This window comes from Carassius gibelio, chromosome B11 (assembly GCF_023724105.1).
Source record: "Carassius gibelio isolate Cgi1373 ecotype wild population from Czech Republic chromosome B11, carGib1.2-hapl.c, whole genome shotgun sequence".
Classification (NCBI taxonomy): Eukaryota; Metazoa; Chordata; class Actinopteri; order Cypriniformes; family Cyprinidae; genus Carassius; species Carassius gibelio.
Genome location: NC_068406.1, coordinates 17,068,882 through 17,094,587, shown reverse-complemented (window position 1 = coordinate 17,094,587; position 25,706 = coordinate 17,068,882). Strand labels below are relative to the sequence as shown.

The following is a 25,706-nucleotide window of genomic DNA, read 5'->3' as shown; positions in this document are numbered from 1 at the left end:
ACCAGTGTAGCATAAATAAGCAGCTAAATAACATTTGTTAGATGTTAAAACTGACGAAACTGTTTTGAGAAATTGACTCTGCACATGTAATGTGAAGCACAAGATGTAGGTTTGCATCCATTTACTGGAATATATGAAGATTCTTATATTTTTATTTTTGTTTTTTTGCCATAATTATTAATAATTGCATTGTGTGTCTAGTTAAAAGTAATAGCTACATTAAAAAGTAAGTGAGCAACATGGTGTATGTTAGATTTCTGGCTATTGTTCTAGATACAGTGCGAGTGAGAATCAGTTAAACATATACTACATACAAAATGGTGTATTTGTGTTCTTTTCACTAGGTTACTCAGATACTACTTTTTAATTTCTTTATTTTAGCCTAACTCCTAAACTCTTATAATAATTTTTTATAAACTCTTATTTTCTTTCAAATCTGCATACACTTCTTCTGCCCAACACACAAAAAAGTCATACTTTTAAATAAGTCGCTATAAAATAAATAAACCACTGTTAAATACAAGAAATGTAGCGCACAAGTCGTTTGGATCTCTTTTAAAACAAAAAGATACTACCCTATATTTTTCCTCTGGCTTGACTTACAGGAATTCAGGTTCTGAAGAATAAAGAAAGTCGTAGGGGTTTAGAACATATAAATATGTCTATGGTTTAGATTAGAACAGCGACACCTACAGTCAAATACTCTTTGCTACAGTTTTTGGTGAACTATCCCTTTAACGAGTCTGTTCGTCAGCACTTTGCCGTCTGGGTAGCCGGGCGCCATTTTCTACGCCTGTGAAGTCAAGAAGGGATAAAGTCCAGTCCAGGAGCGTCGGCCACGACTGTCTACATGCACCAAACCGAACATACTTAATTCCAATCGGTTTAAACTGGTAATTGTGATTGAACTTTTTATTTAATCGCTGATTTATTTTATTTAAGTGCAGTAACGTTAGTCGTGCTAAAGTTAACAACATGCTAACTTACCCGAAGCTAGCAACATGCTGTTCGAAAGCCATAGAACACGGTGTTATTTTCACGTAAACAGCTTTTAGGCTTGAACATATGAAATAATTATTTGTTCTTTACACGTTGTTTGTCTCTGTTTCTCATCTGACAACTTTCGTAGTTTAGTGAGTCAGACCAAATACGACACTAAAGGCCTAACAAGACAAAAGGGGATAAAACTATCTTTTGAACTGTCAGTATAATTTATAATGTATCTAACGTTAATCGTAATCGAAATTTGGAAAAACTCAATGGAAACATAATATATATAAAAATAAATAAATAAAAGTCCTTTTGGTTTATTTATGAGTGTGTAACGTTCGATTGTGTAATATCAGTTACTTTTTTTTCTTCATTTGAAAAAAAAAAAATATGTTAAAGTATTTGAGATTTACTGACGCTGATTTTGTAAACTTGACTCTGAATGTACAGGTGCGGATTCAAAATCTGCGAAATGTTCATTCAGATAATACCAATTTTAAAACTTGATGGTTTATCATGCTCGAAAAAACGATATCCAGAACCAAAATGAGTTCAAATACAAAAATGTCTTCCCAATCTGAAGTTGTTTGTGTGCGTTATCACGTATTATTGTGTCCAGTTACAGGTGATATAAATCCAAAACATGTTCAGTTTGCTTTAAGATTCCCATGTAATAAAATGTTATGTTCATGTTCTTATTCCTATAACCAATTGTTCAGGACATGGGGAGTGTTTTTGTCTCTTTTTTTGAAATATAGGTTATGCAAGAACTTGTCCTTCATTCCAGAGGATAACTGGATTTGGAGAATGAAATAGCTTCCCTGAAGATTGCTGCTTTTTTATCTCACCATTGATTTTTGGGTGTCCTTTATTGAGCATTTTTTTTTTAAAGTTCCAGTCTACCCCCTTTAAATTTTCCACCTGCCTTCAGCAAATGTAGAAGAGAATCCTTCGTTTTGTTTCTTTCCAACATCTCCAAGATATCCAGTTCCCTTTTTTTGCCCTCGTCTATCTTTTTTTGACCACATCTAGCTTGAGGAATTTTTTTAAAACTCCCCCAAACCCCCTCACCGCTCAATTGTCAACAATATTGAAAAAAAAAAAAAAAAATGAAACGGACATTTTCCACCACCTGCCAATTTTAACACAGCAGTCTGATGGGAACAAGTTTCTAAGAGAGGCAAAAGTTGCCCCATCTCTCCCCCTGTTCAGTCTTTACTCATCAGTCCAGTGTTCCTTCAGGATCCATACAGTCCGGAGCGACCCTTCAAGTGCTTGAGATCACCAGGGAACATCTCAGCCACTGCAGGTGAACTAAGTTCTTGCAACTTCTTTCTCTCAAGTAAATATCGGCCACCATTTTGCATCATTGAGGACAGAATGTGAAAGTGAAAACTGTGAAAGGATCTACAGGGGCATGAATAGGCTTGTAACACTCTAAATAGGGAGATTCACGTAGACCTTATCGCAGGAGTCCAGGACGAGATCCCAGCATCACTGAAGAGGCCAGAATGACCATGCAAGGAGATGACTGCTACTTCTTCTACTATTCCACCTGTACTAAGGTAAAATAAAAAGTGTAAATAGTCATATGCTGTGCATTATGTACCCATATATATATATTTGTATATATGCATATATTTAGGTATGTATAATAAATAAAATATTACATTGTTAAATAAAGATTTAATGTGAAAAGTATTATGATGAAATGTAATATGCAAAGGTTTTTTTACATGCATAAAAAAGATGATGATCGTGATTAAAAGTTAATTTTTGGTGTTGCAATTTGCCTTTAAAGGGTGACAGCTGCCCTTTTCGCCATTGCGAGGCCGCCATGGGTAGCGAGACGGTCTGCACCCTGTGGCAAGAGCAAAGGTGCTTCCGTGACATCTGCAAGTTTCGCCATATGGAAATAAAGGTTTGTGACCGATTCCAAAACCTCTTTCTGTTAAGATTCTTGCATTGTTTCTCAAATGGGACCTTAATAATGATCCACCTTCTTATTACTTTCTAGAAAAACCGCAAGGAAATCGCATGCTATTGGGAGAAGCAGCCGGCTGGCTGCCAGAAACCTCACTGTGCTTTCCATCATGAGAAGCCGCGCATCATCAATGGGAATTATTTTGCCCCAGACAAAGGTATTTTGTTGTCTTTACAGTAGTTTGAACTATACCGGTCTTTATAAATTTCTAATATGAACTGGCCTTTGTCTTTACTTTTTTAATAGGACAAGCAGTGCAAAAGGAGAAGGAAGAGACCCCACTTGAAGACCAAGTCAACCAAGTCCCTGCGCCCACTGCAAACCCCACTAACCCGCAGTTGAGAGGGGTCATTAGAACGGAGACCCAAGAGAATGTCCCGAGCCCTACCCATCCACCAGTGGTCATCAACCCTGTTGATGATGATGATGAGGACGGTGAGCTCACATTTTTGTGACTTAACTTGACCAGGCTGTCCAATCTCGTTAGTAGTTGATTCTAACCTGTAATTAGTCCTTGATTAGCTGGTTCAGGTGTGTTTAATTAGGGTTGGAGCTACTGGCCGCAGAGTTCATCTAGAAATACTCACTGTCTTTTTACTTCAATACTTGCAGATCAATTCTCAGAAGAAGGAGATGAATCTCTTGGCGGGTCCCCCAGAAAAATGATTCCAAGTAAAAGTAAAGACTGTTTCCATGTTCTGTTGATATTTTCTTTAATATATTAGGAGCTTTATTTAATCCTCATCTGTCATGCAGATGATTCGCTGGACTTCGGTATCCAGACATTAGAGGAGATCAGATTGAGGAAAGCACTCATGGCAAGTTTGAAGAAATCTGGTAAATGAATCTTCAGCACTGTTTTATTTGGGCATGTTTTGTTGTTAAGACATCTGGTGCATCATTTAAATATTCGCTTTTCGTTTGTTTGCAGGGCAGTCCATCATGCAAGGCTCAGCCCAAAACAAAGGAACTGCTATCGAAAAGGAAAACATTAAATCCCGCTCACGTCTGGAAGTTAACAATGCCAGCATTGGTGGGTGGTCCATCAGGTTTTAAAATAAATTTTTTTTTACAGTATCAAACCATTAAATAATTTTAAAATCTGTCGCAGATTCCTCTGTTAATGAGATTGGAAAAAGAAAAATTGCAGACAGACTTGGGAAAAGACTTTCGGCCAGAGGTAAGCTTATGAAATCCATTTGCTTCAAATTTATATATCTGCGACCCCTTTTACAAAAACTGAAAGATGATGTTGTCGTTTAAAGATGCTCCTGTGGAGGAAGACCTACCTTTAAAACGACGCCTTGCTGATCGTCTGGGTGGAATTGTTGAATCCTCCACAGACGTGCTACCACAGAAAGGTGAAAGATTTGTTTGTGGCAGCTGTAGTTGGGTCAGTCTTTTGTATCTTTTTCATAATTTCTATTTTCCTGGTCTCTTTATAGCTCAGAAACCAGTGCGTGAAAGAATTGGGTTGACTGCAGCCCCAACTACCACTGACAGCGAGCCAAAATCATCTGGAGATATCCGTATAAAAACCCTCGAGGAGATTCGGCAAGAGAAGGCAGCCAGAAATCTTAAAACAAGTAAAGTTGTGCGTGTTGTAAAAGAAGTGCCGGCGAAGGAGCTAAGCCCATCCAAGAAAACTGTCAAACCCGCTGGCGGACCTCAAGTTAAGACCTCTGAAATCCTTCACGAAAAGAAAAAAATGCAGGAAAAAAAAGCAGAGGAAGTGAGCACAACAGCCAGAAGCCCAGAGGGGAATGAAGGACCTTCCACTGCCGGAGCTGCGGTCAAGGCTCCTGTGGCAGCTGGGGAGGTACGAGTAAAAACGCTGGAGGAAATACGCAGGGAAAAGGCAGCCCGGATGCAGGCACAGCTTCAAGAGACCACAGATGAGAAGACCCCAACCTCAACTGAAGCAGAGTCAAGTGCACCTCCAAAGAGGCGCATTCTACGCATTAATAAAAACTCATGTAAATCAGACACATTCATGTTTTACTAGTTTGAAATGGTTGTCATAAGCCCAAAGAAGTGTGTTCACATAGCTGTTAATTCTTTCCAGCAGCTGCGTGCACTGTGGGTCAGACAAAACCAGATGCACCTGAGAAGAAACCAGAACCTGCAATAGAGGTAAGACAAATGAAACAAAACAGCAGGCATACATATTGTTTCTCAAATAATTGTTTGCTCCGTTCAACTCGCAGGCGAATGGAAAAGGTAAACCCGCCAGTGAGACCGTTAAAGTAAAAACGTTTGAAGAGATCATGCGAGAGAAGAGACTCCGCAAGCTGCAAGAGGAGCAAGTCACCTCCACCAACCAGAAAGACGCAGGACTGTCTGCACCCGCTGCCTCGCCGCCAGATTCTGAACCATCTGGCCAACCACAAACAACTGTGAGACAGCGGATTGCCCTCAAACACAAGAGCTCTCCGCTCCCTGCTGCCTCAGAAGCACCCCAGAAAAGCTCTCCCAAGCACTCTGGAGACAGGACTCCATCGAGGAACACACTGACACAATCAAACACACCAAAGCCCTCAACCTCTCCTGTGAAACCTGTCCAGCTAAATGAGGGAACTATTCAAACAGAGACCAAGGGTATGAATTTAACATTAATTTATGGTCATATTTAATATCTCTTTAACGTTTTTTTTTATTGCTTTCTACATGACTGTAATACTTACAGTAGTACTGATATTTATGTAATAAAGTGTACCTGCATGTATAAAATTGAAATGAATAACTTTTCCAAATGGCCTACTCAATTCCATTGCATTTGCCTGCATTTCAGTGAAGCCCAAGGTGAATGTGAAGCCATCAGTGATAAAGCCGGCAGCCCAGCCTACCCAAAAGAGGAAAGCTGCAAGAGTTCACTCTGCTGTTGCTGAAGTCAAACCTCTTAACACTGCCTGTCAATCACCTTCCTCGCTGGTTATTCCCAACAAGCATCTTAAGGTAAGAGTTAGTTTATTCATTAATTAAAGGTGTTAGGCAAGTCTGGTGCATCACTGTATAAAAAAAAAAATATATATATATATATATATATATATATATATATATATATATATATATATATATATATATATATATATATATATAGAATACAGTTTTAAAAAATTTTTTAAACCCTTTTAGATGGAGTCCCCAACCTCTCCAGATGTGCAGTCCAATGCTCAGCAGATGCCTTCCAACACCGTGGATGTTCAGATGGTGCCTGTGAACTGCATTGAGCCTGCCAGTACTACATCTCCTGAAATTGTTGCGGTCCCCCAAAGGTATGGAAATTGTTCTCATGTATTTTAGACATTATGCTTTTTTTAAATAATAAATTGTGTGTGACGGTTCAGTATGTACCTAGGTTCTGACGTCAAGGTTCAGTATGGTTTCGGTACAGCAAGAGAAAAAACAAAATGTGCTATAGAAATATTTTGTAAAGCTCGTTACAGTAGGAGAAAAAAATTATGGCAAATTTTCGTAGGGATAAAAATCTACTTCAGCTAAACTGTAGGGAGCCCTTTATTTTAAGGCTACAATTAACAAAAAAAAATTATTTTTAGCTTTAATATATAATATATATTATATAAAACCTACATAGTTTCTATTTGTTGTTGAAATATAATAATTTACAGAGGTACTATCAACTTGTTTCATAACAGATTTATTTAAACATGCATTTAATGAAGACATCACTAACAGTCAAAGTAAAATGAGTGTATATAGTCCAATATTTAGTGAAATGCTCTTCTCTGTACTTAATTTTTCTAGCAAATAACGAGCTGTTGACAGGCTGTTGCCTGAAGTAAATGTTAAGTGACGTTTTGTTTACAATCTGTTTTAATGACATCTTTCTGCAGTTGAAACATTGAGCGATTATGTGAGGAGTGAGATGTTCATATGTTTCGCATTTAAAAACTAGTAATACAGTGGAAGGGATGATCGCACCCACTCACACTCTTCGCTGCCGTTAGAACTGAGGCAATTAAACATATTATATCATTATATTACATTCTACAATTATATATATATATATATATATATATATATATATATATATATATATATATATGGAATTTTATACCCGAGGAGGTTAGACAGCTCAACACTTACAAGGCCTTGACAAAAAATTGTACAATTTTTCTCATTAACAATTATGTCTGCCAACATTAAAAGCCGAGCCTATTGAGCTGTATTATATATTTGATATACTAAAGCCTTTTTGAAAATGTTTTTTTTCTTATTATTGTAACTGGTACAGTGTACCTTAAGTTATTTTACAGTGTCATTTATATTGTAGTCAATTTGCCATAGACTTGTAAATGTATTTTAATGCTTTTTTTTTTTTTTTTTTTTTACATCTTGGCTAGGGGACTACAGACGAAAAATAGCCTTTTGGCTAATTCTGGCTTTTTTAACCATGTTTGTTAATGTGTTTTATGAAATTGCACTGTCCCCTTTTAAATAAACCATCAAATCAATACAGTGATCCATGTCAAAGAGCACCAAAACAGCATTTATTGTCTGAATTTCCTGAAAAAAATGAACTCCTCATTCAGTACACGTGCGTACTGAACCAAAAGATCCATAATGAAAGTGTACTGTACACACACACACACACATATATAAGAAAAATGTATTTTTGTTTTTGTCTCTTGTAGCCCTGTGATCAAAACACCCAGCATGCGCTCTCGGCGGTCCAGCACCACTACTGGTCGTAATTCTGTTGTTACCAGTTCATCAGTGGATGACTTTGAAGACCTGTTGGATGAATTTACTGATGATCGTCTTGAGGATGACTTGGAATTGGATTCGGGCAAGGGAGAGGACGACCTTCTATTAGAACTCTCAGAAATGATTGACAGTTAGACATGAGCGATGTCATCCGTTTTCTTACAAAAACACTGCCACTATGAATTTGAAAGGACTGTGACACCATTTGATCCACAGCATTTTAAATTAAGACTTTATTTTCAAGCTCTAATAGATCTGTTTTAATGTTTCTTTTAGTTTTTTCCTTGTCAATATAAGTCTGATTTCTTTATCACATAGTGCTTGAGAAACACCCGTTGTGCTGTACAGGTCTTGACCTCTTGTTTTCTTTTAGTGGACTTCCTAAAGCTGTCCTTAAAAAAAAAAAAAAAGAGGAACAAATCTTATTTAGCTGTTGGAGGTATTAAGCCATTGTAAGACAGCCTCAGGTATAAAGATTGTGTTGGAAGTTGTTATAGCACTATCACACGTGTATTAAAGACAGGAAGATTTCAGTTTGTGTACTGTGTATACTGAAAATTAGCTTTTTATTAGAGAGGCACATCAAGGCCACACTTTTCTTAGTCTTTTTGAGTCACGTGTCTCTGATCCTTTAAATGTTCTTTGGACATCATTATCAACGTTGTTTTAACAGGTCATTTTGTTAACCTTTGATCTAGTTTAGGCAAAACATTTTATGGTCCTACTGTTTAATGATCTGACAGATAGTTGAAGGTCATAGGCTATGACTCATTGCTCACCTTTCTGCATCAAAAATGTAAATATGAAGCAGTGTTCTCAGGGAAAATACTTGCTTACCCTGTATGTTTTGTTTTCTTTGGAAATGTCATGGCCATCCATGTCTTCTCTTCTTTTTATTCACTTTAATTGAGTGACATCATGCATTAAGGGACTGGGATGTAAAAAATCTTATCTTTACTGCTGCGTCTGTCTTCAGTTGAGTTGCGACTCTTCAAAACCACCTTTGTAAATAAAATGCCTTTGAGAAAATAGTTTTTCAGTTTTTAACAGGGTTTATCAAGCAAGCATTATGTTATGTAAAAGCTTGTGGTAACAAGTTCTTAAATACTTGTTTTAGTTATATTTCGGGTGTTTGTGATGCAACCTTAGTTTTAATTGCCTTTTTGTACCCAACCCAGGGCCATCCTTAAGTAGGGGCAATTGGTGCGGATGCAAAAAAAAATAAAATAATAATTGATGAAACAACCTTTACAATTCTTAAGTGGGCAGGATGTAAATCTCTAGATGTTTTTCTTAGACCTTTATACATGCATACAACCATAAAAAACAACAACAGCTTTAGAATATTTAAATTGCAATATAAGAATACTCTTGTGTAAAAAAAAATTTGAATTCAATGAATTTGTTTTGCCACGATTTTGATACTTTATCACTGATGTCATACATCAGACAAAAAGAATCATACATTTCTTTGTTATGATTGGGGGGAAAACAGAAGCGCAATTGAACCCCGAGCCAGCAGGTGGCGGTAAACATGGAACACTTGTACCACTATGACATCATGACCGAAAAGAACACAGGAAAAAGACAACTGCGAATTACTGCGACCGAAAACTGCAACACAAACGCTCGTCCTCTGCTGTTGTCATTCCTCCACACAAATAGACAACTATAAACCGAGGATTAAGGCTTTTATAAGCCTTGGAATTCTCCTCAAGTTCTGATTCAGTAGCTGGGATGCATAATTTCCCTCTAAATTTTAGCTTGTTTAATGGCAGGTATTGGAAATTTCACAGTAAAAAGGAAGAGATATTTATTAGACATAGAAGTGCATTAAGCAACCGGAGAAGATTATTTACGCGGTCGTAAGAATCTGCAAGGGTGACTTATTTTTTATTTTATTTTTGTTTTTTAACATTTGAATGTAATAGAGAGCCGTTTGTTTTTAAAGGTGCTTCTGTAGGGGACGTCGAGGTTAGTGGTTATTTGATTACAACCCAGTATTGGCATTTTGTTTATTATTGCTATATTTCTGTTTGAGCCGTATATTCTCCAAACTAACGTGCTAAACATTGTTTTGGTTTGGTGTAACGGCGGAATAACAGGCCGATGGTTGTTTAGCAAAGAAATTGACACCTAGTGGCTCTAAAACGTCATTGCAATTCTATCAGTATATATAAAAAAGTTGAATACACCATGAAGCTCCTGGAAAACTCCGGTTTTGAGGCCATAAACAGTCTCCTCACTATTGAAACGGGAGACTGTAAGATAATTGGACGGTAAGTGTTCAATACTTGGTTTTATAAACAACATTTACATATCTGAACACTCAACACAGAGACAAACTGTGTAACACACATGTTATTCACACTGTTCTGGTGTCAAGAGTGTTATTTGAAGCATTTATTTTCTACTGACAGTATCGAGAGCTACTCCTGTAAGATGGCAGGTGATGACAAGCAGATGTTTAAGCAGTTTTGTCAGGAGGGGCAGCCGCATGTGCTGGAGGCTCTGTCTCCTCCGCAGAGCTCAGGAATCAGCCCCAACAAGTAAGCCCCCTCACTTACACACAATACAATACATGTCTTCCACAAAGTCATTGCGCATTAACTGAAATACGTTCTACTTTAAGACTGAGCCAGAGTTTGGATGATGGGGAGGGTCCTCTTTCGGACAAGTGCAGCAGAAAGACGCTTTTTTACCTGATCGCCACTCTCAATGAATCCTTCCGGCCAGACTACGACTTCAGTCGCACCAAAGGCCACGATTTCAGCAAAGAGCCTAGTGTTAATTGGGTAAATTTGATGTTAAATGGTTACAATTTCTGAAACAATACATGCACTCATTCTTATATAGAATGGGACATTATAAAACTATTGTAAAACATAATTCATGTTACCCGCAGGTGTTTAATGCAGTGAACAGCAGTTTGTCTGCTGCTGCGGGTGAGGTGTACAGTCACCTACAGCCTCAGTTATGGGAGGCTCTAGACAAGGAGATCAGCCTTGCTGAATGTGACATATACAGGTAGATATTCTGCTTTTAAAATAAGTGTTCATTCAGGCTTGCCTTAAATTTGATGAAGCTTTTGAATAGTGTTTGTTTGAATTATTAAGCAAGCTCTGATTGCATTCTGTTACAGCTACAACCCAGATCTAGATTCCGACCCTTATGGGGAAGAAGGCAACCTATGGTCCTTCAACTACTTCTTTTATAACAAAAGACTGAAGAGGATCGTGTTCTTCACATGCCGTTCTGTCAGGTGAGAATCTTTATGTCAGGTAGTGAAGTGACATTCAGCCAAGTTAGGTGACCCATACTCAGAATTCGTGCTCTGCATTTAACCCATCCAAAGTACACACACACAGAGCAGTGAACTCACACACACACACACACTGTGAACACACACCCAGAGCAGTGGGCAGCCATTTTTCCTGCGGCGCCCAGGGAGCAGTTCGGGGTTCAATTCCTTTGCTCAAGGGCACCTAAGTCGTGGTATTGCCGGCCCGAGATTCAAACCCACAACCCTAGGGTTAGGAGTCAAACTTTGATTTTATTACACATTGTGTATTATGTTATGTGGGGGTGGAAGAATACATTTATTCCGCATGGATGCATTAAATTGATCAAAAGTGGCAGCGAATACTTTTATAACGTACAAAAGATTTTTAACTACATAAATAAATGCTGTCCTTTTAAACTTTAATAAAGAATCCTTCCACAAAAATAGAGTAGCACAACTGTTTTTTAACATAGCTAATAATAAGAAAAGTGTATTTAGCACCAAATTGAGCTCTGAATCTTTGTGATCCTTTAGTCTTTTCATGGCTCCACGTGACTCTGGCATCGGCACTGAACTGGATCTGGAGTTAGATGAGGGCAGCTATGAGGAAGAGGAAGAGGGCAACATGGATGAAGAGAGGTGAGGAACTATGCGAACTGCACCGTTATTATTTATTATCACTTCTCTAGGAAGTACTGCATCATGAACGCCCACGGCTGTTGCGTTATGACTGCAGATAAAATGACTGCAAATAAACCATGTGGTTCCAGTGTATTTGCTAATGGAAAGCCAACAGCCAAAAGTAACATTGTAGTGTAACTAAAGAAAATTACTCTGTTATTACCAGACTGACAAACAGCAGCTTGTGTCATTAAGGTCAATGATGGATTGATGGGTCTTTCCACAGGTACGGTGCACTGTGTGCCTGATGAAGCCCTCCTCCTTATCATCTGAAGCCAGCATATCTTGCCTGAGTTTTAATCGCCTGTTATTCTTTTCTGCTTCTGTTTCAATTTTATATATCGTTGGTCATTTCTGAAGAATAGAGAGATGTGGTAATCCAGAGAGTGCTATTCATTGCACTTTAGCATTTTTCTTTACTTTTCTGTGTACTTTCCGTTGCATTCTCTTAATGTTCCTCTGAATGAACATGTGTGATATGTGTTATGATACTTGCCATTTTACACTTCCAAAGAGGTCATGTTATTTGTATCTGAGTGCGTGTATATAAGTTTTATTCTCCCTGGCTGTTTTCTCCCTCTCCAGGTATTTTTATTTTTTGATACTCAAACCTCATTCATTTATTCGTGTTCATTATTTCCACTAGTTTTTATGACTCCAAGTACTTTACTTCAGTATTTCCACTAGGTGGCATCCTTGTCTTCTGCCTCTGATCATCCTTTAATGTTTTAAGTTTTAAAGCATTTTGAGCATTAAATGAAATTAAAAGATTGTAAGTCATAGTTCACATTTAAATGTTTTTTCAAGTTTCCATGTTTGTGAGACCAATACATGCTTATAATTCAATGTTTTTTTTTTTGTTATAGCAACATTCCCCTGATTTTTGTCTCTATTAATCACAGTATAAGTTAATGGATGAGTGTCATTTTGTTTTGGATTTGGATTTAATATATTTTCCTTCAACTTTCTAGCCTCAAGAGACAATATTAAATTTAAACAGATATTAGCGTAAACATCGCCCAGTAGATTTATTGGTGTCTTGACCTTTGGATCAACTTTTTTAGTTGCGCCCCCAAAGCAAATAAATATGTGAAAGGAAAACCATGATGGGTATGTAAAGTTGAGTTTTTCTAAAGCTCTAAGGTTTTGCTTGGATTTTGTAACATATGTGAGGTGTATAACATGAAGTAAACATTGCAGTTCTGCTTTCTTCCACAAAGACTTATTTTGCGTTGTCTTTTGACTCTTGATATTGTTTGCTGATGTGTTTATAGCTGTAGATCTAACATGGTTCTGTGGATAATATTGATTGTCTATAAACTTTGAGTGGGTGTCAATGGCTGTTTCTTAACTTTATTACATCCCGTTTGACATATAGCTTGATAGTGAACCACTTTGTCTGATCAGATTCAGTGCTGTTGCTTAATCTTTCTTCTGTGGCTTGAATAAATAACACTTAGTCGTGATGAGCGCTATAGCTCATAATGTCTGCTGTTATGTGTTGGAGGGCCTCTTGAGGATCTGGCCATATGTGGTGAAGTTGCAATCTTACCAAATTCCTTTTCTGTTTTAGATTTGACTATGTTTGTAATTGTGAGCACTTTGATGTATCACAGTGTTGCACCAGTATAAGAACAGGATACGAGCAGAAAGATGTAAGATCACTTTTGCTCTTAACTTCATAGCTTATTACTATAAATGTTTTGAGTAATATTCCTAAAAACAATCAAGGATGAGCCTCATTGGATGCAGATTTATGCATTAATGATACATAAACATTTCCTTCTTGGGAGCTTAACACATTTTTGAGTATTCTTTTAAAGAACACTTTTGTTATTTTTAAAATGCTATGTCAAATAAATATTTACTGATTTAATGTGCACTGATTGTGATTGTTAAGAAAAAAAACACTTTCTTATTACACAGCCTTGCTGAGATAAAAATAAAAATACTGCTTTTTTGTACTGATTGTGTATCGTTAATCGGGCCAAATCTCATAATGAATCATTAATAAGCAGCAATGCAGTCTTGATTTTATTTGATTTTTTTCATTTTATTTGTACTGGCAACAACAAAATACTTATTTGTAGGTACGTCAACCTTTGAAACAACAATGAATGTAGTGTCCACTTCTCGCTAGTAACAAAAAAGATATCTACAAAATGACAGGTACTTTAACGAAAAAGGGGTGAAAGCATTGCATGCAGGCATCACAAACGATAACGCATGTAAAGCCTTTGTTTCGCTCAACGGGCACATCTCTAAATCATGTGGATGATTCCTGTGGCACATGATTTGCCCTACATCCCTTCAGGGTTAAACCTGCTCTACAGCACACATACATAGATTAACAGATGGAAAGACATTTACAAAAGAGACTCGCAGAAAACTTAGAACCCTTTTGAATTCTGTGCACTCGTGCTGACCCGTTGCAGTTACACACGCTCAGACTGTGGGAGGAAAAACTCAAATCTTTGGTACTTCAACAAGTCCAACAACATTGGCTGTTTTTCTGGAAAAAAAAGGCACTTTAAATAGTCTGTGTTTTCCACTGCAAAAATATGTAAACAGTACATAAAGGCACAAAGTGTGCATCAAGTATACCAGGAATTAAGTTAGAGGTACTTTAATTTACACAACATGGTTGTACAATGGGAAATCCATGCACTGATTAGACAATACTGATGTTAAAATAGTGTGCACGAGCCTCATGACTTTCTTTCAGGAACCAAGGTGGAACGTCTGCTAGGAAAGCAGCATTTTTTTGTCCTCCGGTGTCATTTTCTTGGAGAGATCACAAATGGATATTTTCAGAGGTAAAAAAACGTTACTTCGGTCTGTAAAGACTACAAGGTCAGTCTCTGGCCCATCACGAACACCTCAGCATACCTTGCGAGGCAATCTCTCTTCCTCCATAGAGTCCAATCCCCCTGATTGTGGGTAAACCGAATGAAGCAGCTCATTAACAATCTTCATTCTCATTTGGTTCAAAATCAGGCACCAACTGATCTCTCGAGTGTCTGGTGCTGGAGTGCTGGTTGAGGGATACGTTGTTATTACAGTGGAGCCACGGGTGGAAGAGTACATCTCCAGCCTCAAGCCTCTCTGAGGGAGTCTTCCTCAACATGCAACACACCAGTGACTTAGCCCTGGGTGAAAGAGTCTCTGGTATGGTGAACGCACCCCTGCGAATTTTGCTGAACAGTGCTGTGGGTTCTACGTCCTGAAATGGATAACGTCCTACTAGCATGGTGTAGAGAACCACGCCAAGGCTCCATACGTCGGCAGCCTTCCCTGAGTACGAGTGCCGTGAGTTTAAGATCTCTGGGCCGACGTAGGCCGGGCAGCCATGTTTGTCCGTCAGCGAATCGTCATTCCCGTTAAGAAGACAGGAGTCCTCCAGGTTTTGCAAGACCAGCTTTGTTCTGAGGAAACAAAAGAGCATCTATCAGTCACCTGATAACTACGTCCTGCGTTAAAAATATAAGAAAATATTTGCTGAATGAGCAATACAAGGTAACGCCTATGCAAATCCTGCAGGTTGTAATTAGTGTGGATCTAATATTTTATACACTTAAAAATGCATGATTTTATTTTTAAATTGCTGTTTTAACAAAAACAAAAACAAAAGTATTTATTTTATATTAATCTTTAATTTATTTATACATTAATATAGTAGTTAACTATAATATATTTTTTATACTTTTTTTTTATACTTTTTTTTTTTTTAACAACACCTTTACGGAGTAATCTTGTTATACCTAAACAATGACAATAACATTATAAAAATTATGTCCAATACCAATAAGCCAATTATTATTTTTCATATGTAAATAACCAATAGTCATTTTAAATACTACAATTAAATTTAGCATTGCAACAATAAAAAAAAATATATATTAATTTTAAGATTTCAAATTAATAATGATTTAAAAGAAAAATATGGTAAATAAGCATGTGCAATTAAGATCAATACTGTGCAAAATATATTTTGATATTTGCTGGTGTTTAATATTATGCACCCCTTCTACAAATAGCAGATTTGACTCAGTTGGCTAGTAATTAAAGAATTAAATCCTAAGTTACTTACCTCTGTGGATCAGTGAACACGAACTTGCGCAGTTTAAGGTCTCTTAAAATGACGCCGTTCTCATGACAGTGCGCGACCGCGGCTGCCATCTGGCCAAACAGGCGAACTGCCTCATCCTCCTGCAGCCTCTTGCAGGTGCGCACGTATGAGTGCATGTCTCCATAGTTACGCTCGAAGAATATGTACACGTTGGCCTCCCCGAGCACCATCTCTGAGATCTTGCAGATGTTGCTGTGTGGAAGCAGACGTGTGTAGGGTGCGATGAACTCGTGATACTTTTTAATGGAAAACACCTGGTGGCAACATACCAAAACAAGATGATTATAGATCCCTTATTACATCAACTTACATTAACAGAAACTATTTTAAATCCATTATAATGAAGCATCTATGCTCACCTTGCATGTGTACTCCTGCTCGGTGACCTGATGAACCGCTCGGAACGTCTGAGCTCCTTCTGTGGCCTCCAGCAGGATGTAGGGCCCAATACGTGAGACGTGGTGCTTCTCTGGCCCCGGCTGCTCAGGGCTCTGGGACAGGGGGCGAAGACAGGGCGCGAGACCCGGGGATGGAGGCTGGCTGAGTCTGCGGCGCTTGCATTTGAAAGTATCGGTGTTGTGAGAGTCCTCAAAGTCTACTCGCTTCAGTCGCAGTGGAGGTGTAGGGGTTGACAGATTCATACTCATCTGTGACAAAAACAAGAAAAGGTAAGTTCATGACCTTGTGACACCATGACTTAACGTACCATTAAGGGTGATTTGATTAAGAATGAAGAGTCTATGCACAAAGGTGAAAAGGAAAGTTGATAAAAATGAGTGCATTTGATTATTGCGCCACACTTCAACACTCAGTAACCGCGGTATAATATCTCACACCAACTAACTTAATAAGAATGGGAGGTTCGTTGACATTGTGTAATGAAAGGACATGATTTAAAACTGTTAAATGACTATGTGATGAGCAGGAGTGCTCGATCATACTGACTCAAGTTCTTTAAGAAATGTTGTTCGGCGACTGTGAGTCATGCAGTTTCTAAGTTATTACACATTCAAGCATACGTCATACAATGACGTAGCCTAGTTTCTTCCACTTCGGTATTTGAAATTAACTTTTTAGCTATTAAAAATGTTAGCGTTTTTCCTTTAAAATACTATTTTGAAACATTTGTACGTGTGAGGTTTCGGAACTTGACCCAGGTCACGTCGGACTCGAACCTAAATCCCCCGGAGCGAGCGGATTTTATCACAAACGTAAACTACTACACCAAGTTCCCGGCTGAATAAACGATTTAAGTAATATGTTCAAAATGCTCAAGGGTTATGATGTGACATCCAAGTTGACAAGGTTCAAACAACAACATGCGCCGCATCACTTTCCATGTAAAGTTTAACCAAAGTGTTTCTCAATAATCGTTTCAATGGAAAAGTTGATCAATAACTGAACTAATCTAAGGGATTTTGGGTTTGTTGTACTAAATAGTGATTCTAGAGGTTAATGTGACGCGTAAAGGTTTGCAGGACTCACCTCGCTGCTCAGACAAAGGACCCGCTCCTCTCCAAAACAGAACAATGAAAACTACAGGCGCACTTAGTTGTGTCTACTTGTCAGAGAACATTTCCACCGGGAGAAAATTCAAATATTATGAAATGAACTCTGGGAAACGGTCAGCTGTAGTTAGGTCTCAGAATATAAATGAAAATGTCGTCTCCAGTGAATGCAGAATAAATATGAGTCAGTTTGAAAGGAGGCGCGTGCCTTATACAGTAGGTGATCTGAAAAGTATCCCCGGCTTCAAAGTGTTTTGCAGTTATTCTTGCACGTTTAGAGTTTTCCAATCCGTATTCTGTCCTTTTCTTTGTCCTGGAGACTGAGCAAATTGATACTTGTGAGTCTGGCGGCAACACCAAGAGATCTTCAGTTGTTGGCACGAATGTCTTTGTTCCTTATTCCCGCTAAATGAACGCGTCCTGCATGGATAATATTTCCTTGGATCTTGATTCTCACTGTTTGTATATACGTAATAACGTCCTTTGGAGGTCGGATATAGTTTTAGATCTTTCACGGCGAGTACCGGACAAATGAAACTTGATAAAACGTTGTTGGATGCACTTAACTCTAAGTTCAGTGATACTACACACAATAAATTGTCCAAAGAAAGTTTAACTAGAGGACGCGACCTAAATGGTGACAGCACAGAAATGAAAAAGTAGTCCTTTAGTTGGTCTTTTGTTGCTGCCGAAATTAAAGGTCCTTTTAGTAATGTGATCACAAATCAGACGTGGACCCTCAGCCTGACCGTCTGACTGTAATCTCACTTCGGCTGGGCACGTCTAATATGCTCCGTGTGTTACACCAGCCTGACTCGATGATGCTGTTCTTAGTAAGATTGCGACATCTTGGCTCCGCCCCTCGGGTCTGACGACATCTAGTATAGAGCTTCGCAATAGTAGTACGCACAAATGTTGAAGTTTGCAAGGGGTGGATTGCAAACACTAACCGTGGCGTTTAATGGAAAATGTTTAGCCAATTTTACGCAGTAAACACCGCTAAACTGACCACGACAACTTTTTTCAAAAAAGCAGCGAAAATGTCGTGCACAGACTGCTATCAATATAGCCTCCTATTGAATTTCAACGGAGATGGAAAATAACACAGGAAATAAACAAATTAATGTAGAAAATCGTGTGAATGTACATTAATGCGAGGGAAACGGTGTTATACGTGTTGCTATATATACTTTAAGTTTGTTCTTTTTTCCGTTGTGAAGATTAATGCCCCACCCCTGTGTATGACTCAATACCAGTGTTGGTGTTGCACATCAAATGCCTGTCAGGGAGACATGCAGGTAGATGACAGATATAGAGCAAAATACGAAATATGAAACCACAGAAAATAGATGTGTCGTTTCTCCTAAACAGAAACAATATTACATGGAGTTTACATGTTTCTCTTCTCAGGTCTCCTTTGGGGATCTGAACAGTGCCTCAAACTGTGTTCAAGTTTGCAGAGACACCAAAAGTCAAACATTTCAATATGAACTCAAACATTTTTCATTAAATTCTCTCAATGTTTATGGTGTGCATATACATTTTACCAATTACCGTTGATCAGCAATTGTCTTATTTTAGGTCTGTTTTATTCAAGATGTTAAATGACATGAAACATTTTTATAAATCTCCTTGAGGTTAATTTCCTCTGAGGTATGTTCAGTGAGCTAATCTTAAGTTTTGCAGCTGCGTTTTGTGTTATTCGATTTCAGTCTGTAATATTGCTGGTGTACTGGTTAGTACACTGCAATGTTTATCTTACAGATGACCTACACTAAGAAGGTTGCAGTGACAAACCCTGTAATCTGAGGCTGGGTGCACCAGGCAGTCAGCAGGATGCCTCCACAGCACTCATGGTTTCAAGTTGAGTCAGAGGTTTCATGCCTGTGTGTGTGTGTGTGGGTGGAAAGAGGTTTCCTGGGCTGTTCCACCCTCAGAGGCCTGAGTGGGAGACCAACCACTCCTTAAAATGGAAACGTTTTTGCTGCACGGTGCATTTATCGTTTACCTTGTACCTCGAGCCACCAGATGCGCTAAATAGATGGATGGATATTCAGGGGGTTTCTTAAAATGTAATCCTTTGGTTTAACAGCCATAGCTGAGTAACAACATTTTAATATCACCAACTGAAAGTTAAAAGTGTAGCACAGCTCCTCTGCGTATTGACAGAGAGGGAATTGCTAGGATTAATATGACTCTACTTCTAAGAAATCTCCTTCCTGTCTGTGTCTACACAGATGTCACACATTCTGGATTGAGGCATATTGTTACCATGGGAACAGGCAATGTCCTCACAAAGGCTCTGTCTCATCTTGATGGACACTAATGGTGGTGTATCGCCATGGAAGCACTGGTCCAAAGTGATCAGGAAGTCATGAATATCCTCCCTCCAGTTTCCACCAGCTGATGACAGCCTTTGGGCAAGAAGGGCACATTTGTTCTCTTTATATCTAAGTTGGTTTTGATGAAAGGCATGCTGACCTATTCATAGTGGCTCTGCATCAGTTTTTCTCACACGCAGACACAAATACACTCAACCACAGACATACGTCTTTGAATTAGCCTAGTTCACGAAAAGGGGCAGACCTGCACATCAAAGTCTAATTGGATTAGCTGCCTGATTGAGTGGGTTATGCTATAAGCTCCCAGATGTCTCTGTAGAGGACGTGCTACACCACTTCCGCAACTAACTGGCTAATCTTGTTAGTAGCAATGCCATTAACATAACAGAAACACTTAAAAGAGACTATTTGAACTTGTAACTCTTTCGGAAGGTAAGAGCAGACACAAATATTATCTTATATAGGCTGCTGAACAATTTTAACATTTTGATTCCATTGAAACTACAGAGAAGATCAGCCCAGGTACTTTAAAAAAATATGCCCGTGGAGTGACCTGATGTTGTTTCTCAAACCCATTACAGCAATTTTAATTTGAAATCTCTAGTGAGCGGTGCTAAAAGCAAGTTGAGCTCTATCCAAAACAGACGAACATGAATTTGGAAACATTTATTGTGTTGGTTGTTGTATGTATTGCAACAGTTTGGAAAATGAAATGTTCAGTGAGTGGCACTAAAAGCACATTCAGTTTTATCCAAAACTAAGTACATTTGGGCAATGTTTCATCACATTGTTTGTTGTATCATGACAGTTCAGAAACAAAATGTCCTGTGAGTGGCTATAATGCTTAGCGCGTTTTAAGATAATGTACCACCGTCAGTAAACTTTACCTCTAAATAGCTGATAATGTTAACAAAAGTGCATTTGATGATGCATCAATGCCATTTAAGCCTGTTTCTCGGATTATTTATGCTGTTTTATCTAGACTCATGTTTCACAGTGTATCAGGTGAGCTATAAAGCAAGTTTACTGCATCAGAAAAGCCATTCATATGCAGTTAGCTATTTAACACAAACTGTGTTAATTTGTTTTAGTTGAAGTCATAACATATTTTTCAAGAAAACATGCAAATATAAGTCTTTAATTATACATTTCTGTGAAAGAGTTTTAAAAAAATGTAGGTAGAAACCTGTTTTGCTAGCAAGCCTAGGTTGAAAAGGGTGCTACAGTCAAGATTAGTATATGATGAAATTAAAGAAACTCCTGAATTAATTACTAACAATAGATACAGAGTGGTTTTGGGAGATTCTAATGTTACTTCTCACCAAAACCAAAATACTCTCCCGTCAGCATACCAATTATACATCACAGAGAAGCCGGCGCTTAGAGTATTAAGCAACTTGGACTAAAAGAGAATCAGAAACCAGCTCATTTCTGTTTATTAGCCTACTGCTAAAAGGCCTTGTCTGGAAGATTGTGTCACTCCGTTGCAGTTTTTTTTTTTTTTTTATGAAACCATCACGTGTGTTTTAAAGAGAGACAGAAAGACAGCAGTCAGCAGGTTATTTCCTTTTTTAAGCCTCACTCTGGATCATCCGCAGTGTTTTTGAAAGATTGTGAAAGTCTGAATTCCTCAGCTGTGAGCGCTCTCTCAGATAAACAAGTTAGTCAGAGCGCTTAATGGAACATCGAATGGCTTTGCGCTCCTGTTTTGGGTTTTTCAGATGTCTTAAGTGGCTTTGTGTGGGAAAAAAAACGAACAAACTGCATTTATAATATAAACTCCAAAGTTGAGTCATTTGATTCTTTCAAATTCTTTAATGCTTTTTGCTGTGTGTATTTAGGGATGCTCTTTATTCTGCTTAAGTTTCCACTGAGACCATCTGTAAACAGACCTCCACCCTATCTTTTTTGATCACAAGTGTAAAGTTTCAAGTCTTTTCATTTCCAGCAGTTAAGCGTTCTCTGTGTAGTTGGGCCCAACAGCCCTATCTGATTTCAAAGCTTAAATGTGTATTGTGTGTGTATTGACTTTATTGACCTCTAAATAGCTCATTAAAGGATCCACAAAAGGATGAAATAAATTATTTTCTAAAAATAGCTATAACTTTTTTCCCTTGCTTTGTCTATCAACAGTCTTTACATATTTTATGTTTTAAAACCGTTCTCGAATAGGTCTAACTGAAGCTTTTACAAGTAGCATAATAAGCTTATTTTGTATGTCAGACATATTTTTACTGTGACAAATAGATACTATTATAGAAATTTTAATATAAAGAATATGAAAAACTGAAAATACTGCATATGTATGTGACCCTAGTCCACAAAACCAGTCATAAGTCACACAATACATTGTATGGGTCAAAATTGTTGATTTTTCTTTTATGACAAAAAATTATAAGAATATTAAGTAAAGATCATGTTTCATTAAGATATTTTGTAATTTTCCTACTGTAAATATATCAACACTTAATGTTTAACCAGTAATATGTGTTGCTAAGGACTTCATTTGGACAACTTTAAAGGCTATTTTGTACATGTTTTTTTTTTTTTTTTGATCCATTAGATTCAACTTTTTTTTTTTTTTTTTTTAATCTCAGACAAATATTGTCCTATCCTAACACCTAACAAACCATACAGCAATGGGCAGCTTGTTTTAAAACATAACCCTTATGACTGGTTTTGTGGTCCAGGGTCACACACACACACACGTGTGTGTGTGTGTGTGTGTGTGTGTGTGTGTGTGACCCTAGTCTGTATTGTTAACACTAGTCAACATTTGATGTGGATCAAAACCTTTCATCATGGTCCTGAAACCCAAAACCAAAACCTATTCTTGTTTTAGGACAACTTTGATTAACTTTTTTGATCCACTTCAGATGTTGATATATTTGGTTTATTTATGTATGTATTTATTTATTTAACTATAAATAAGACATCGTTGCTGAAAGGTACCATCGGGCTGAAAGTGGATTCAGAGTGAAACATCAACACTGTGCTGACTGAAATGAACAATGCTCACAGGTTTATTACTAATGACCTCTTGAATGTTTATATTACTTGTTCCATCCAGCCGTCTGTTGACTGTAACCACCAGGTCTGGCTGCTCTGGAAGATTTTCTCCTTTTAAGCCTTTGGTCACTTAATCACTAAGCTATTTTGGCAACAGCTGTACTGAGACCTGAATAAATTGAATACTTCCGTCTGGACTGGGCTTTGTTTCTCTATATCTCTGGATTGGCCCCAACCCCCACCCCCAAAAAGCACTTGCTGTTTAGCTTCAAGGAAACAGTTCTGACTTGTAGTCATGGGTGTCATTTGTTTTAAGTGGGCTCCAGTGGCAGTCTTCGCTTGTGGCCTAGGCAAGATAAGATGTGACCATATAATGGTTTAAAAAATATGGTTTTAGCAACTTTGTAATTAGTTTTGAGTGACATGAGAGTGAGTAGATTATCTGCTATCAAAAGTATTTATATATTATATTTCCATATATACAAACCTGATTCCAAAAAAGTTGGGACACTGTACAAATTATGAATAATAACAGAATACAACAGATGACATATCAACTGTTTAGACTGAGAAAATTTTTCATTTTAAGGGAAAACTAAGTTGATTTAAGTTAATTTGCAAGGTCTTCCCTGAAAGAGACGACATCTGCATATGTTGTTCTAGAACTTGGATGTACTTTTCAGCATTGATGGTGCCTTTCCAGATGTGTAAGCTGCCCATGCCACACGCACTCATGCAACCCCATACCATCAGAGATGCAGGCTTCTGAACTGAGCTCTGAAAACAACTTGGGTTGTCCTTGTCCTTTAGTTATGTTTTTTTTTATCTATAGATTTTTAGTCAGCAAAGGTGGATTGTGTTCACCGACAATGTTTTCTGGAAGTATTCCTGAGCCCATGTTGTGATTTCCATTACAGTAGCATTCCTGTATGTGATGCAGTGCTGTCTAAGGGCCCGAAGGCATCCAGTATGGTTTTCCGGCCTTGACCCTTACCCACAGAGATTGTTCCAGATTCTCTGAATCTTTGGATGATATTAGGCACTGTAGATGATGATAACTTCAAACTCTTTGCAATTTTTCTCTGAAAAACTCCTTTCTGATATTGCCAAACTATTTTTCGCCGCAGCATTGGGAGAATTGGTGATCCTCCGCCCATCTTGACTTCTGAGAGACACTGCCACTCTGAGAGGCTCTTTTTATACCCAGTCATGTTCCCAATTGACCTAATAAGTTGCAAATTGGTCCTCCAGCTGTTCTTTAAATGTACATTTAACTTTTCCAGTCTCTTATTGCTACCTGTCCCAACTTTTTTGGAATGCGTAGCTCTCATGTCATCCAAAATGAGCCAATATTTGGCATGACATTTCAAAATGTCTCACTTTCAACATTTGATGTTATCTATATTCTACTGTGAATAGAATTTAAGTTTATGACATTTGTAAATTATTCTATTCCTTTTTTAACCCACAATTTGTAGAGTGTCCCAACTTTTTTGGAGTCGGGTTTGTGTATATATATGTAAATAAATACATATTTTAGGGTGTATGTGCAGTTTGAATGATCACAGCACTTCAGCTTGTAACCCAAGTTAGCTGACACAGTGATCAAACTCTAAAGTTTCGAATCTAAACATAGGTGCGCACAGTCTGTAATCCTGCTAGAAATAGTGTAACTGACATAACCCTCCAGGCTAATAGTAGATTGCATGATATACACAGAGGAACATTTTAATAAGCAGCATGATTAAAAATATCAGCACTATGGAGATAATTAAAACAATTTCAAATGTCACATGTACGCACCTGTTTATGTAGTTCACTCTGGACGATTTTAGGATTTCTTCCTTTACAGAGCGCATCAGATCTTTAGTTTGGAAGAAATCTTTCTTGCTTTCTCGCTTGACTGATTTTTTTTAACTGTTTGTTAGATGTTAAATATAAGTGAACAGCTGCTTCTCTGTATATGTTTCTTGTTCTAAATATAAAGGGCCCTGTGTTGTTTATTAGCGTTCTGTGGCTTTCTCCACTTATGTGTACCAAAAAGAGGTTCTAAGAAAATCGAGCTGGTGTCTAATCTTGTGAGTGGGTCAAAACTGGTGTTCAACATGTGGTGGGTGTATGTGTATGAGAAACCATAATTTATTTTGATCAGTGTCTGTTATCTCTCCTTTTTCCCAGTAGTCTGATAACAGCATTTACAGTTAGTTAGTTAGTTGCACTCTGCAAATGTCATCCAACTTAAAAGACATTAATGTTGGAGCCAGTTCCATATATTCTTAATCTTGAATTGCTCAATTATAATAGCTTTTTGTTTTATCAGTGTAGACCCTCAACCATTAGGTAACCAGTTCTAAACACCTTAAAAGTTTTATGTAAAGTTGGATTCATTGTGAATCACAAATACAGGCCTGTAAGTATTATGATTACAAAGGTTTTTAGTAGACCTGCTGAACTTGCAAACAGACTGAGGTTGCAATATAATTTGCTGAGTCACTGAGATAGATTGTGGTTTTTAACAGCTGAATGACTGCAATAAAACCAATAAAGAAAAACAACTGAATGCATGATATATAACACTATATGCTTGTTTCATATTCTTGGCATCTATCCTTTCTAAAATTAAGATCGTAACCATGTCGTGAACATTAACTAAAATATTTGATCAAATAATTGTTTATTAAATCATTATTTTAAATAAAATAGAATAGTCGTAAAGTTGTTGTTTTATTAAATAATTAGAAATTATCTAAATGTATTTAAGGGGAAGAAAGAACAGTAAAAAATAATTTGATTTATAAAAAAGTACAGTTATCAATTTGAATTTTAGTTTTGAAATATGCATACTTTCACTCTTTTTGCCTAATATGTAAAATGCAAAATGGCTAAATGTTTCGTGCTATATTTTCTATGTAAAACATAAAAAAATAGTAATTTTTAAAAATTGTTGGCTGACCCCTTAATGTGGTTATTTTGATCCTGTGTAACATACATAACATTATGTACAAAAAACATTATTAATTTGTTCACCATGTAATATCACATATAAGAAATG

At 37.5% G+C, this 25,706-nt stretch overlaps 3 protein-coding genes across 8 annotated transcripts; 2 read left to right on the top strand and 1 right to left on the bottom strand.

Moving 5' to 3' along the window:
• Window positions 1-736: 736 nt before the first annotated feature.
• zc3h11a (zinc finger CCCH-type containing 11A) lies at window positions 737-8,731 on the top strand. 6 transcript variants are annotated; one of them, XM_052569662.1, is made up of 17 exons: window positions 737-893; window positions 2,233-2,299; window positions 2,462-2,555; window positions 2,792-2,911; window positions 3,008-3,131; window positions 3,221-3,409; window positions 3,587-3,652; window positions 3,731-3,811; window positions 3,906-4,007; window positions 4,086-4,154; window positions 4,240-4,335; window positions 4,420-4,950; window positions 5,040-5,107; window positions 5,182-5,572; window positions 5,766-5,929; window positions 6,110-6,249; window positions 7,630-8,731. In XM_052569662.1, the coding sequence occupies exons 3-17, from the start codon at window positions 2,502-2,504 to the stop codon at window positions 7,835-7,837; spliced, it is 2,403 nt and encodes an 800-aa protein (XP_052425622.1). In that variant the 5' UTR covers window positions 737-893; window positions 2,233-2,299; window positions 2,462-2,501; the 3' UTR covers window positions 7,838-8,731. The 6 variants fall into 6 exon arrangements, with proteins under 6 accessions (XP_052425622.1, XP_052425621.1, XP_052425625.1 ...); XM_052569661.1 differs by having other exon boundaries at window positions 2,436-2,555; XM_052569664.1 differs by having other exon boundaries at window positions 773-893; window positions 1,749-2,299; window positions 2,436-2,555.
• Window positions 8,732-9,265: 534 nt separating this feature from the next.
• maf1a (MAF1 homolog, negative regulator of RNA polymerase III a) lies at window positions 9,266-13,003 on the top strand. Its single transcript, XM_052569658.1, has 7 exons — window positions 9,266-9,981; window positions 10,123-10,251; window positions 10,335-10,497; window positions 10,608-10,729; window positions 10,845-10,964; window positions 11,520-11,624; window positions 11,893-13,003. The coding sequence occupies exons 1-7, from the start codon at window positions 9,899-9,901 to the stop codon at window positions 11,912-11,914; spliced, it is 744 nt and encodes a 247-aa protein (XP_052425618.1). The 5' UTR covers window positions 9,266-9,898; the 3' UTR covers window positions 11,915-13,003.
• Window positions 13,004-13,698: 695 nt separating this feature from the next.
• Window positions 13,699-18,114, bottom strand: trib3 (tribbles pseudokinase 3). Its single transcript, XM_052569657.1, has 4 exons — window positions 17,281-18,114; window positions 16,155-16,442; window positions 15,757-16,049; window positions 13,699-15,091 (listed from the first exon to the last, which is right to left on the bottom strand). The coding sequence occupies exons 2-4, from the start codon at window positions 16,440-16,442 to the stop codon at window positions 14,629-14,631; spliced, it is 1,044 nt and encodes a 347-aa protein (XP_052425617.1). The 5' UTR covers window positions 17,281-18,114; the 3' UTR covers window positions 13,699-14,628.
• Between the last annotated feature and the right edge of the window lie 7,592 nt (window positions 18,115-25,706).

Excerpts from the sequence above, each read along its gene's own strand:
- zc3h11a (XM_052569662.1), top strand. The coding sequence starts at position 2,502 with ATGACCATGCAAGGAGATGACTGCTACTTCTTCTACTATTCCACCTGT. Across the intron at positions 4,155-4,239 it reads GAAAAGACTTTCGGCCAGAG|ATGCTCCTGTGGAGGAAGAC; the intron begins GTAAGCTTATGA and ends TGTCGTTTAAAG. Across the intron at positions 5,930-6,109 it reads TTCCCAACAAGCATCTTAAG|ATGGAGTCCCCAACCTCTCC; the intron begins GTAAGAGTTAGT and ends AAACCCTTTTAG.
- maf1a (XM_052569658.1), top strand. The coding sequence starts at position 9,899 with ATGAAGCTCCTGGAAAACTCCGGTTTTGAGGCCATAAACAGTCTCCTC. Across the intron at positions 9,982-10,122 it reads GACTGTAAGATAATTGGACG|TATCGAGAGCTACTCCTGTA; the intron begins GTAAGTGTTCAA and ends TTCTACTGACAG. Across the intron at positions 10,730-10,844 it reads GCTGAATGTGACATATACAG|CTACAACCCAGATCTAGATT; the intron begins GTAGATATTCTG and ends ATTCTGTTACAG.
- trib3 (XM_052569657.1), bottom strand. The coding sequence starts at position 16,442 with ATGAGTATGAATCTGTCAACCCCTACACCTCCACTGCGACTGAAGCGA. Across the intron at positions 16,050-16,154 it reads AGCAGGAGTACACATGCAAG|GTGTTTTCCATTAAAAAGTA; the intron begins GTGAGCATAGAT and ends TGTTGCCACCAG. Across the intron at positions 15,092-15,756 it reads GTGTTCACTGATCCACAGAG|AACAAAGCTGGTCTTGCAAA; the intron begins GTAAGTAACTTA and ends TTGTTTCCTCAG.